Source organism: Pogona vitticeps, chromosome 14 (genome assembly GCF_051106095.1).
Source record: "Pogona vitticeps strain Pit_001003342236 chromosome 14, PviZW2.1, whole genome shotgun sequence".
In the NCBI taxonomy this organism is placed as follows: domain Eukaryota; kingdom Metazoa; phylum Chordata; class Lepidosauria; order Squamata; family Agamidae; genus Pogona; species Pogona vitticeps.
In genome coordinates, this window is record NC_135796.1 from 56,038 (window position 1) to 68,792 (window position 12,755).

General features: G+C 51.3%; 2 protein-coding genes across 2 annotated transcripts in view; both read left to right on the top strand.

The window, feature by feature from the left end:
- The first annotated feature begins 52 nt into the window (after window positions 1–52).
- On the top strand, window positions 53–11,774 carry LOC110081992 (solute carrier family 2, facilitated glucose transporter member 11). Its single transcript, XM_020799161.3, has 12 exons — window positions 53–1,421; window positions 1,857–1,955; window positions 2,464–2,624; window positions 3,652–3,776; window positions 4,607–4,736; window positions 5,200–5,348; window positions 5,926–6,113; window positions 6,613–6,723; window positions 7,809–7,910; window positions 9,217–9,292; window positions 9,928–10,055; window positions 10,965–11,774. Exons 1-12 carry the CDS (start codon window positions 1,395–1,397, stop codon window positions 11,166–11,168), a joined length of 1,500 nt encoding a protein of 499 aa, XP_020654820.3. The 5' UTR covers window positions 53–1,394; the 3' UTR covers window positions 11,169–11,774.
- A 629-nt stretch (window positions 11,775–12,403) lies between these two features.
- DDX51 (DEAD-box helicase 51) overlaps window positions 12,404–12,755 on the top strand; it is a 48,284-nt gene continuing 47,932 nt past the window's right edge. The window contains exon 1 of the mRNA XM_078381842.1: window positions 12,404–12,408. The gene's annotated coding sequence lies outside the window, so the exon portion shown is untranslated. The remainder of the gene's footprint in view (window positions 12,409–12,755) is intronic.

A 12,755-nucleotide genomic window follows, 5' to 3' on the forward strand; every position in this document is an offset into this window, starting at 1 on the left:
AAAACCATATTTATTCAATCTACTGAACAGAAAATGACTATTCCAATACAAAACAAAACCATCCCTCTTACTGAAAAATACTGTTTGCTATATGAAGTTAAAGTCTAGAAAAATCTGCAAACCAACCCTTCTGAGTAGCATCCAGCATTTTTCTAGTGTTTAGTTAAAACAATTATTAGTTTGATTAGTAAATTAGCTCTCAGGTTGTTTTTGTTTATATTTTGAATTTCAAATTGATAGTTTAGTAATACGCCTGCTGTCTATTTCTGTCTGTTCCATTTGTTTTTCTTGCTAATTCACCCAGCTGAAATCTCGTTGATTTTAGCAAGGATTGTTCCTAAGCCTCAGATGTTGCACTTCAGTATCAGAATCGACCAGTTCTTCCTTCAAGGAACTCTCCTTCCAAGGAAATGTACCTTCAAGCTTAGCTGAAAAAGGAAGGCTGTACTGAGCCCGGGCAGTGAGCAAAACTGAACATTGGCCACAGCTAGGGAGACCTACTGGAATCAGCAGGCTTCACCTATGAACACAATCCGTCCATTTCAGTGGCTCTCCTCCCGCTGAGCCTAAGAAGTGGATTTGGCAGCAGATTTCAAAGAGGCCCCTGCGGAGAGAACTCCCACGGCCTGCCCCTCTGGTCTCCTCTAGCCAGCGGCAGGAGCGGCAGTAAAAAACCAGCGAGGAGCAGAACTTGGGGAAACTGCTCTCTGGCCATTTGGGGGACCTGCCGTCCTATGGGGGGTGCTGGGGGAGTCATACACGGAGGCCGTTGGAGAGGCCACTCTTTGTGCAGGAAGAATTGGGGAAGGAGGGGGACATTCTCTGGAGGAAGGGTTCGAGGAGGGGCGGCTGGGGAGTCCCTCAGTCTAGGGGAATCATGAAACCAAACCAAAGTCTGAAAGCAAGAGCGAGCGAAAGGGCCCCAAAGGCAGCGAGGGGGGTCCGGCATCTACGGAGCTCCAGCGAGAGCGCCGGTCCCTGGCAGCCGCCGGTCTGTCATGGGGCAGGGGCGGGGGGAAACGACAGAAACCCCTCAATGCTGTAGAAAGGTCAGGCTGGAGACTGGCCAGGCTAACCAAGAGGAAAGGCTGGGCGGGTTTCCTCTGCTCTTTCTCACATGCCCATTCTTGGCAGGATCCTAACTACCAGAAGGCAGGTAAAGATTGCTGAGCCCATCATGAGTAAGGAGAATGTCGCCATCCGGCTCTCTTAAATCGTTAACCCGAGAGAGCAGGTTCTCCTCCAATCGCTAACACGAGCAAGAATCACTGGTCTGCTAGAAAGCAGAGTCTTCCCTCCTGTCCTGCTCACTTCTTTCTGAGGGTGGTAGTTGTCCAGCCGGGGAAGATCTCCCATCGCCTCCAGCCAGAGACTGGGCAGGACTTGTCAAGGAGATGGCGGCCAGTTTCCTCTCCGACCTTGTGAGTAGCAGCCTCCCTACTGGCGTGGGCTGGTTGCCCCACTGCCCCGATGCCATAGGGTGGACTTCAGAAACCCCCCCCCCAAAGGAAGCCTTCTCATCCTGAAGCTCTTCTCCTCTCCCACCAACCCACCCCCTTCGAGGCACTCCCTCTGGTTGGGCTCTGCCTGGGAACCACCTGCCTTCCCACAAAATCCCTTGTGTCCTTATTCTGCGGAAGAAGCAAAGCCCTCCTTTCCCTTTCTTGCCACCTGCCCAGAAGGCCTCAAGAGCCGAGGCGACACAGACTGCGTTCCTCTGCACCTTCCTCTGGCCTCTGCATCTGCTCCTTCCCGGGGGGGGGGGGGGATTTTGCCTCCAATGATGGCAGATGTGGAGGCAGCCATGAGGAGAAGGAGAAAGGCTGTGGGTCAGGATGGTGGCTTTACCTTTGCAGGTGCGCTACCGGCGATTCTTCCAGATGACCCTTGTGTTGGGTCTGGGCGGGACCCTCCTGGTGGGCTTCCATGTCTCTGTCATCACCTATCCTTCCCAGGTGAGTTCAGGGACCGTGCAAGGCTGAGAAACCCACCGGAGGCCACAGCAGGCGGGGCCACCCTTTCTCTATGGGTGAGCTCTTTGGCCACTGCACCACCTCTCTGTGCAAAAGCGTGCAAGGCAGAACGGATCCACGCCCAACCTGTGGTGCTCCATGAGGTGGCAGTGGGGCTCCCCAACCCACAGAAGGTGTGATCCACTCTGGCAATGGCCCCTCTCCCTTTCCACCGAGTCCAAGGCATTCCCCCCCCCACAGGAGTCTTCACTGGAAGACTTTTGGTACAGACAAGGGGGGGTCCCTTCTATTCACAGCAAAGAGGCTGTCAGGATCCTCCCTCCATCTTTACAGGTGGGGAGTGGAGGGCTGAGGAGGGGCCTGCCTGGACAATTACTCTTCTTTTGGTTTGCTTTTAAACCTGAGGTGAAATGCCTTCAGTCTGAAGCTGAGTCGGGCATTGCTGGAATTATGAACTTTTGAATCCGTCTTCATTTTCCTCTCTTGCCAGGACATAAAGAGATTTATCAATGCAACATGGATGGAGCGCCATGGGTCTCCCCTCCCCCAGGAAACGGTGGCCCTGCTGTGGTCCTTCATTGTGTCCATCTACTGCCTGGGGGGTTTCCTGGGCAGCCTCTCGAGCCAACCCTTGAGTGCCAGATATGGAAAGTAGGCATCTCTGCCCATCGTGGGACTTGCTGAGGGCCTGGCCCTTTCGCTCATCGCCCACAAAATAACTGTGCATGATGTCACGAATAATCTTACCCCCTATGATCCTCCTCACCTTCCCCCCTCCCCCCCCCCATTCCACCTTGCTTCTCTGTTTGGCAATGACCTAGAAAGGAGAGATGATAATGACGGCAAGAAGGCCACAGGAAGCATTTGCCTTTAGGGCTGGCGGGGAAGCAGAGCTGAGAGCAGAGGTGGGGGAGAGGCCTCCAATTCACACCAGCGTTTTGTTTCTTTTTTTAAAAAATATTTTATTTTATTTTTCCTAAACTACAACAAAATCATAAACATAAAATATATAAACCAAAATACAAATTGACTATGTTCCCCACCACCATAGTCGTGGGACGTCTTACATAATCCTCTTCTTCCTCTATTCTTCTTCCTTTATTCCAGAACTGCATTGATTCTTGATTTGGAGCTTTCCCTTTTCCTCTGGTTAGCAAATATTCAAGAAATCTACCTCACATATCATAGAAATTATTCTTCTTCATCTCTCCTTTCTTAACCTTTAAGTTAAAAGTTAGCTTATCATTTATAGCAAGGTTCCATATTTCCTTATACTGTACCATTCTTCCATTCAAAATTCAGACTTTGATTTCCAGTTCCTAGCTATTATTAATCTGGCTGCTGTTAATAAATTGGTAATCAATTCTCTACCCATCTTATCCCATTCCACATTCTCACATATTGATAACGAAGCTATCTCAGAATTAAATTCTATACCCTTTTCACATATGTCCTTTAGTTCTTTAAAGATTAGTTTCCAAAATCTTTGTACTTTTTTGCATTCCCACCACATATGAAAGTATGTATCAATTTCCTTCTCACATTTCCAACAGACATTCAGTTAACTAGCGTTCATTTTATTCAGCGTCATCGATATCAAATACCATCTTAAACCCAATTTGAAAATTTTTTTCTCTTATTCTCACCAAATTTTTCTCTTATTCTCTGTTTCTTACAGAAAGAAGACTCTGCTGTTTGGTGACCTGTTTGCCATCTCAGGTGCCCTGCTGCTCGGCTCCAGTAAGATGGCCGGCTCTTTTGAAATGGTCCTGGTGGGCCGTTGCTTGTATGGCATCAGCGCAGGTAGGATTTCTGGGATCCTGACAAGAGGGGCGAACCCGAGGGCTTAGAGCAAGCACCCAGGCACTCCCTGGCCCATCAACGGCAGAAAGAGGAGGAGGAGAGACGGCTGAGGGGGAGGCCCGTCGGGGGAGCTGGGACCCACCTTCTCTGCTGAACCAGGTCCCCTCCGGGATTCAGCAGCCATGGATGGTCTCTAAGCTTTCAGGCAGGTGGGTCTTTCTGGAAAGAAAAGAAAACTGTTTGAAATCTTGCTTTAAGGGACAAGGATAAAAAAGAATTTAGAGTGTGCGTATTACTGACCTCTTGCCATTTGGTCCATCTGTCTGCAAATGGGTGCAGCCGCCATCGGCCAAAGAGCCCTCAATGTGCAAAACCCGGGGCTTTCTGATTCTGGCAGAGCTGCTCGTGACCTCTAAGGAGCCTTGGTGGTGCTGGCAGTGGCCACGGGCAATGAAAGCCACCTTCACCCTGCCTGGAGCTTCACTGGGGAACTGACCTGGCAACCAGAGGGGATTTTCTGAGTTCTAGAAGAGCCCCTTTTCACTCCCTGCTGGGGAGGAATGGTTGCTACTGGTCTTGAAGTCCCGCTCGGGGTCTCTTGAGCCACACTGCTTACTTTGGAAGGTCTGACCCCCAATGTACCTGGTAAGGTACGAACCAAAGTGCCAGGGATTCAAGGGCGAGAGAGTGCAGCAGAACAGCCTCGCAGGGACCACGGTTGACTCAGAAAGGGCTGCCGGCAGACGGGGTGGTGGTGGGTGCCGTTTCATGGGCGGGGTTCCAGTCTTCTGCATAGATAACTTTCTTCCTCCTTGCCCTCCTTCCTTGAGGTATGTACATGAACACCTACGGACCGTACCTGGGAGAAATTTCACCTAAGAAATTCCGAGGCTTTGCCCTCACCACAGGGGCTGTGTTTTTTTCGTTAGGAAAAGCCTTGGGACAGATTATGGGCTTAAGGTAAGTTCACCAGAGCCACTAATCTCACAAATGATCTCAATTCAGCCCTCACAGACCCCCCCCCTTTTATCAATATTTGCCCAAATGTTGTAATAATTCATGACAGATCCATCTTGCAGCTGAGTTTGTGAAATGTCAGCTTTCCTTCCTTGGCGGGGGGGGGGGGGAGATTATTCTCTGTTTATTAACTTGTGGTGCCCAAGGGGTTCCCGAGGAAGCATGAACTGAGCACATCAGAGCAAGAGCTGGTGTCACGGTGATTGGTGGGGTCTCCCCATAATTGAGAGACCCTAAAATGTGTGTGTGTGTGTGTTTGTGTGTGTGTGTGTGAGAGAGAGAGAGAGAGAGAGAGAGGGAGAGATCAGGGCAGACCCGGAGGGGCTTCACCATATCTTTCCCTGACCCCCACCATACAATCCTCAGCTACAGCCAAGCTAACGGAGCCTCTCCCCCCCCCCGGCAGAGATATTTTGGGCACCCCGTCTTTGTGGCCGCTGCTCTTGGCCCTCTGTGGGATCCCTGCCTTGCTGAACCTGGTGCTGTTGCCGCTGTTCCCAGAATCGCCCCCATATCTCTTGATCGAGAAGGAAGACAAGGAAGGCTGCCTACAAGGTGAGACGGCCGGACGACTTTTCTTCCCACCTTGGAGAGGTGAAAGTAGCACATGGCTTCATTCTTAGTTTCAAAGCAACTTTTCAAGCTTTTTCATCATTCAGAAGAAATTCAGTACATTAGTCAATGCTGATGGGTCACTTTCTAAGCTTTTTGAAAATACAACAAAAATATCCCAGGGTGGATCCATCGGCTTCTAAAAGGATCCTTCCAAATTGACCTTTTATGAGTACCAAGGAAATGAGAAGCCAAAAGGGGCAATGTTACTGGTTGCTAATCCAACATTTAAAAAGTAATAACGCTGGTAGCACTGTAACACAATGACGGAACTGTGAAATCCACAAATAAGAGGGTACGTCGCTTGTCTCTCCCAGTTTTGCTGAATGCCTTGCCCTAGGCGGGTTTCGCTAAGGGACAGCTAAGGCTTTGCAAGGCTTCCATGAAGCTGGCGAAGGTTGCCCTTTTCTTCTGTGGCAGAGCCTGAGCCGTACCTGAGGAGACTTGGCCTTCTTTAGCTGATAGGAGAGAGTGGGCGCCTGGACAGAATGCCTCTGCTCTGTTCCTTTCCCCCACAAAGCCATGAAGGACCTCTGGGGAGACGGGTGCCATGAAGGCGAGATGGAGGACATCATGAAGGAGAAGGAGGCTACTGGGAGCAACAAGAGCTTGAATGTCCTGGAGGTGCTGAAGGGCCCGTCCTTTCGGCGGCCCCTCGCCATCACCATCCTCCTGATGATGAGCCTGCAGACCAACGGCTTGAGCGCAGTTGAGTAGCAGAGTCAACACGAGGGACACCAAGCAAGTTCCACAACTCCCCTGTTGGTTTACTGGCTAACGTGCTTCGGATGCTTGTGCAGTTAGGTATTTGGTGTGGAAAGGCCACGTGTTGTTCCTTGGCTTTTGCAGGGCATCCGAAAGATGAAATGCTCCTCCTGCTTCACGGGTCCTCAGGGGAGCTGCGGGGAGGGAGGGAGGGAATTCCTGAAAGGGCAAGGCTGAAAGACGGCTTCGTCAAGAGGCAGCCTTAGCTTGCCTCTTGGCAGCGAGTTTGCCATAAAACAAAGGCGATTAATTCCCAGGGAAAGAGCCAAGAGCAATTTGCAGCTGCTGCAGTATAAGGCCAGGGTGCTGGCCTGGTCTCTGTTTACAGGCTAGAAGAGGCTCAGCGCCTTCCACCCATCATGGTGTTGCTAGAATTTGATCAACGCCTTCCAGTCTAACCGGCTTTGCATATTATTCCCACGCTGCCCTTTGGCTTTTCTAGATCTACTTCTATGCCTTTGAAGTTTTCCGCACGGCCAAGCTGGAGGAAGCCCTCATCCCTTACGTGACGCTTGGCATGGGTCTTTGTGAACTTATCTCCGTTATCCTGTGTGTAAGTGCCTGCCTGATAGAGAAGAGGAGCCAGGAAATATGGGGCAGCCTTGTTGTCAGGACTGGTCGCCTCCCTATAGGAGGGTCAGCTCTGTTGCCAAAGGAGGGAGCTGAGCCTAGCAGGCGAGAGAGGCACAAGGCTGCTTCACGGAGGTGGCGTGCCCCTGTGGAGGCTTCATCCCTGGGGATTGGCAGGGGCAGGCCAGGGGAAGGAGGTGGGACGGTCTGCCGAATGCTCTTTGACACAAGTGGTTCCCAGTGGCCTGGAGGCCTCTTTGTTGTGGGTCAACTTAAGACATGCAGAGTCTGACCCACGTCTGCGTTGGATGTCAGAAACATTCCCTCTGGCCCAGACACACTCTAGGGAATCCAACGTGTGGATTCAGGCCCTTGAAACTCAGGGTTATTACCAGGGCACAGTTCCTCCTGTGTAAAGGAATCCTGTCTGTAGTTCCTCCTAAGGCAATCAGAGAGCTTGCCTTTCTTAGAGAAAGACACTTTAAACAGTTACAGACGTCTTTGTCCCAGGTATGGCTTCCCTTTTAATCTCTAGACCTCAAAGGGAAGGATGCCTCCTCCTCAGAGGGACAAGAGGCGGAGGCGGAAGGTGAGAGGGAAGTTGTGACACTGAGAACAATGAATAACCATCTAAGAATAGCCATTGAAGGTTGAAGGAAAGTCAGCACAGGCGAGAGAAAGTAAAGGACAGGTGCCCAGGAAGCCTGGAGAGATCCTTCTCTCTCTCTCTCTCTCTCTCTCTCTCTCTCTCTCTCTCTCTCTCTCTCACACACACACACACACACACACACACACACACACACACACACACACACACACATTCTTTCCCCCCTTCCATGTGCAAAGCAAGCATCTTCTTCGGTGGAAGCTGAGTTTAGTTATTTAATTTAATATATATTTCCTGAGCCTTTCTCCGTAAAAGAACAATAAAAGGTGGCTTAGGGTACCCCCCCCCCCCCGGTGACATCCGGCCATCTCCACCACCAACTGCTCAACAGAAGGATCCAGCCAGTGCCCCCTTCCTAGGCAGGATTTTGCCCTCACTGACGATGTTTTCTGACCTCACAGAGCACGATCATTGACCGCGTCGGCCGGAGGATTCTCTTGTGGGGCGGCTACGGGGCGATGGCTTGGGCCCTGGCCTTCCTAATCCTGACTCTCTCTCTTCAGGTGAGCCAAGGCCAACGTCTGCTACCCCTTTCCCCTTGCCCTGGCTGCAGTTGGACTGAAGGGGATCTTCAAGCGCTGTTTGCTCCACCACCCAGGCCAAGTCTCAAACGGGGCTTGGCAGAGGGATGGGAGGTCTCTGTCAGCCTCCCCGTCGGTCTTGCCCAAGGCTGGGCCCAGGGAGGCCCTGCATTTCATCCCAGAGGAGGCTCATGGGTTCATGCCCTCTTTATCTCAAGCACAAAAGGATGGTGGTTAGAATCTTTAGGTGGTAGCCCTTCCCCTTCCCCTCTGCTTTGACTTCTGTCCCTCTGAGAGGGTCCCCATGGCCTCCCAGCAGGTGGAGACGGGGCTGAGTTTGGTGGCGTTTGTGTAAATAGAAATAGAGCGGAAAGAGTCACATGCCACCTACCTGAGCACCGAGGCCTCAGCTGGAGAGCCGACTGCTATTGACTGGATGGTGGGAAATGGACCTCTGTAGGCACCCCACCTCCTTGCTCCTGAGACACCACGAGAGGCCGTAGATTGCATTGACCCCCTTCTGGTTGGGGGGCAGCTCCTTGGGTGGGTGCTGTCGCTTGTGATTTGGCTGCTTCTTTAGCATTTCTCTTAAATGGAGCCGGGTTTGGTTCTCGTGTACGGACCTTAATCTCTAAGTCACTCAGTTCTAGACGTGCCCATTGTTATTGCCTTTGGCATTTGGGCTAGGATTTTCTCTCATCGAAACCCCATGCTTGGAGTGAGCCTGGGCGACTGCCCTGCTGGAAAGGCCGCCTCCCACTGGCAGCAGGATTATCAGAGCCCCCGAAGGCCAGCTGAAATCCCTCCATGCGCCAAGAACAAAACTCAGGACACAGGCAGAGGAAGAGCTTTCATTTGGAGAGGGAAAGCCTGTGCGTCGTGTCGCAGCGGCTGTAAAAACAACAGAGGCTTGGAGCCTCTTGCAGGCTGAGCCAGTGTCCTTGGCCCGAGAGTCCATGGATCACAGCCCACTTCTTGGGAGGCACCAATGCTAGCATGCAGCCTCCATGTTTCCATGTCCCGTATAGCGCCTGGTTATCAGGGCAGGGTGGAGTAAACTAGGAGAAGGAAGATGGGCATCGTGTCATTGCCATGCAGGTCATCAACCTCCAAAGCACTCTGTGTGTGTGTGTGTGTGTGTGTGTGTGTGTGTGTGTGTGTGTGTGTAAAGCATATATATATATGTGTAAAGCCTGTGTAAAGCCATATACACGGAGACCCAAGAAGGGTCTGGCTTTACACCGGAGGGAGGCATCTCATGTCACTTCGCTCTCGCTTTGCCTTCCAGGATCGGCACCCTTGGATTTCTTACTGCAGCGTTGCGCTCATCTTTTTGTTCACTTTTTTCTATGGGATCGGCCCGTGTAAGTAAACCGGAAGCCAGAAGGCTGGCAACTGTTTTCCCACAGCAAGAGCGGGAAAAGGGAAGCAGGCCACCACGGAGGAGGCCCCAGCAGAAATGAAGACACAAAGGCCGGGAAGAATCGCCACCCTGCTCCCTATTGTCATTGACCAGCCCTGTCGGTGGGCTGTCCCCTAACAGGGTCCCCAGAGCTGCTGTTCACAAGAAGGAACAGGAGCGAGGGATGGGAGGCAGCCACGCCCTTCCCTGCTTTGAAAGGAGAGCTTTGTCTCTGACAGGGCAACCTCAGGAGGCAAGTTGGGAAGGGTCTGGTCGGGACCCTTCTCACAGGGGCGGGGGGGCTGATGAGCAAGAGAGCAGCACAAGGGGAACCCCTTTGCACCCACGCCCTGCCGCCCGAGTCTTCCTCTGCTTCGCTGCAGAAGGCCACGGTGGGTGCTGGCTCTTGCCAGGGAAAGACAGCCTTCTTGGGTCTCTGGAAGGATTTCCCCAAGGGCTGAGGACGCTGGCGGCCCCAGCTCATTCACGGCAGGGCTTGAGAGGCTGCGTTCTCTCCCAAGCTTACTGGCTCAATATTTTAATAGAAAGCCGTTTGTTCCTCCTCCCGATTTGCTGTGGGCTTGCTCCTCTTTTCAGCCGGCGCTATCTTCTCCGTCATGATGGAGGTCTTCAGCCAGTCGGCCAGGCCGGCTGGGTTTGTCATCGCCAGCCTCATCAGCTGGGTGGGACTCTTTCTGACTGGAATAGGCTTCCCATTTGTTATGGTGAGTGGCCTTCCTTCACTCGCTCTCTTTCCTCAGTCCAGGTCATCCTGTCATCCTGACGCCTGAAGCAGAGCCAGGCCCACGGCCCACATTCCAGACCCAAAGAAATGCAAAGATGGTGGTAGTGGTCCCTGGGCTCTGTGTTTTAATATTACAGCACTAGGAGGGAGAAGGAAGCTCAGGACCAGGGCAAGAGGGAAGGGAGAGGTGGGTGGGGGAAAAAATGAGGAGAGCATAAGCGGAAAGAGAAAGAGGGAGAGCAAACAAGGGGACGGAAGTAAGAAAAGAGCAAGTGGGGGAGGGGAGGGGGAGGGAAGGACCATGAAGAGGGAAGGGGGACAAGGGTGCCCAGGAGGGGCTGAATCTACTCCAAGGCTGGAGAAACTGGCAAGGGAAGAACAACCTTCTGTTGTTGTTGTTGTTTTAAGTGTCCACATTTATTTTATTGTGTCCACATTGTTGCAGCAAGATCTATGTGCGAAGTTGCCTCGTGTCATCTGCCTGCACAAGAAAACACAAAGTAACACTTAGGAAGAGACATTATAAACAGCTTGTAGTTAGCATTGAAATCACATTCAGAAATCAGGCTTGCAAAGGAAGAATGTGCTTAAGTCCTGAAGACCAATCGGGAGCAAAGCAAACTAGTTTGCAAACCCGAGGAGGTCAAAGAGACACAGACTTCTCCTGTGACACTCACACGCCATCAGCCCATAAAGATTTTCCTCTTCTAAAAACAGGCTGCCTGCAATGGCCACTGCTGCCCTAAGCAGCCTCTAAATCCCTGCCTGCTCATGTGCAGAATCTCTCTGGAGTTGGGTCTGGTGCAAACGGGTCCCAAGGAGGTTTGTCTTATATTGCCAACAGAAATGTTGATTTCTTCCTCTGCGCTTTTTTTTTTTTGGTCTCCAGGAAGCCCTCGGTTATTATTCCTTCCTCATCTTCTTGACCTTAGTCACTGGGACGGCAGTTTTCATCTATGTCTTCCTTCCAGAGACGAAGGGAAAATCCATCATACAGATAACAGAAGAACTCAGACAGTTGGGGAGGAAGATCCCGTTCATCACGCCACCAAAGAACTTTTCTGTGGACCACACCTTTTGCACGAAGTTGTGATGAGCAGGAGAAGCCAAAAGCAGGCAACAGGCGCTCAGGGTCGGAGCAGAGAGGCATTAGTATACCGGCTCCCTTGCCTCCCACACATCTGGGATTTTGGGATGCAAATCACACCAGCTGGGCAGGAAAGGGAAAGGACACGAGCAGAGGAAGTGCATTGTGTGTCCAGAGGGCCCCATGCTTTCACCCTTCCCTTCACTCCCTGAAAAAGATTGTTCCCCTTAAGCCGGCATATTTCCACTGGGAGAGGGGACCCCCTGTTTCATGCCAATGGGTTTTGTTGTTTTGTTTTACTCCAGAGCAAACACTGGTCTCAAAGAGGGATGCCCCCTTGGACTGAAATCAAAATCAATCAAATCAATTTATTGTCTTTGTAAGTATATACATAGTATACACATACAACGAAATTCACACAGACACCCAGAGACCAGACCCACATGAACATTAAAAATCCACAAACGCTCCCGACTTGCTAACCCCCCCCCCCACTAAGAACACAAACATCTGCACCGCAGGCTAAATAACACTGTCCAACTGTTCACTGCTGGTGGTCTTTAAGTTCATTATTAAGTGCAATTATAGCTCTGGGATAAAAACTATTCAGAACATGTGTGGTCTGAGTCTTAATTGTTCTATATCTTCTGCCAGATGGCAACAGTTCAAAAATTGAGAAATTTAAAACTACCAAACCTCTCCACTTCCTCACCATTTATGTACAGTGGTAAATGTACATTTCTCTTCCTCCTAAAATCAATTATGAGTTCTTTAGTTTTGTTGATGTTAAGTGTAAGATTATTTTCTTTACACCACAGTATCAACCCTTGTACTTCATTTCTATAAGCAGGCTCATTGTTCTTAGAGGAGAGCCCATGTGCCTTCCTGACAGAGCGGCTCCTTGCGCTCCTGTGGCCCATCCAGGGGTGCTGATCCCCTGAAAGGCAGACCCTGTCCCATGGACTGGGAAAAAAAACGAGGAGGGACTTTCTCGAGCAAAGCAAACAACACTTAGTGCTCTATGAAACGGAACGTATCCATGCCTTGTCCTGCCCTCCACAAGGCGGAGGAACAAGAGCAGCCTAGAAACTGATCACGGGGAGTGTGAAGAAGGGGAGGGCATGGATGTGTGTGATGGGAAAAGGACTCAGCCCCCCTCCCCCCCCGGCCATGTGCACAGGTTTCGGAGACCATGTGAATTAGACCATTTCCAGGGTGGCACACGCCTTAGTTACGTCCCGGCTGGATTACTGTTAACAGGCTCTACGCGGGGCTGCCTGTGGAAAGTGTTGGGAAACTTCACAGCACGCCCAAAACGCAGCAGCCAGGTGGCAGACTGGGGCCGGTCGCAGGGAGGACATCACCCCCACTGTCACAGCAGCTGCCGATCCATTTCCACAATTCAAAGTGCTGGTTCTAAGTGATAAAGCTTGAAATGGCTTGGGTTCAAACAATCTAAAAGACCCCCTTATGAGGCTGCCTGAGTGTCCAGATCACCCGGAGAGGCCTTTCTTTCCCCCCTACCACTTTCACAGGTGCGTTTGTTGAGGATATAGGAGACGGCCTTCTCTGTGGCTGCTCCTTTAGACTGTG

Bases quoted from the DNA above. Each gene is read 5' to 3' on its own strand.
- LOC110081992 (XM_020799161.3), top strand. From the start codon at position 1,395: ATGGCGGCCAGTTTCCTCTCCGACCTT. The intron at 1,422-1,856 runs GTGAGTAGCAGC...TTACCTTTGCAG, and splicing joins CCAGTTTCCTCTCCGACCTT to GTGCGCTACCGGCGATTCTT. The intron at 6,724-7,808 runs GTAAGTGCCTGC...CTGACCTCACAG, and splicing joins TTATCTCCGTTATCCTGTGT to AGCACGATCATTGACCGCGT.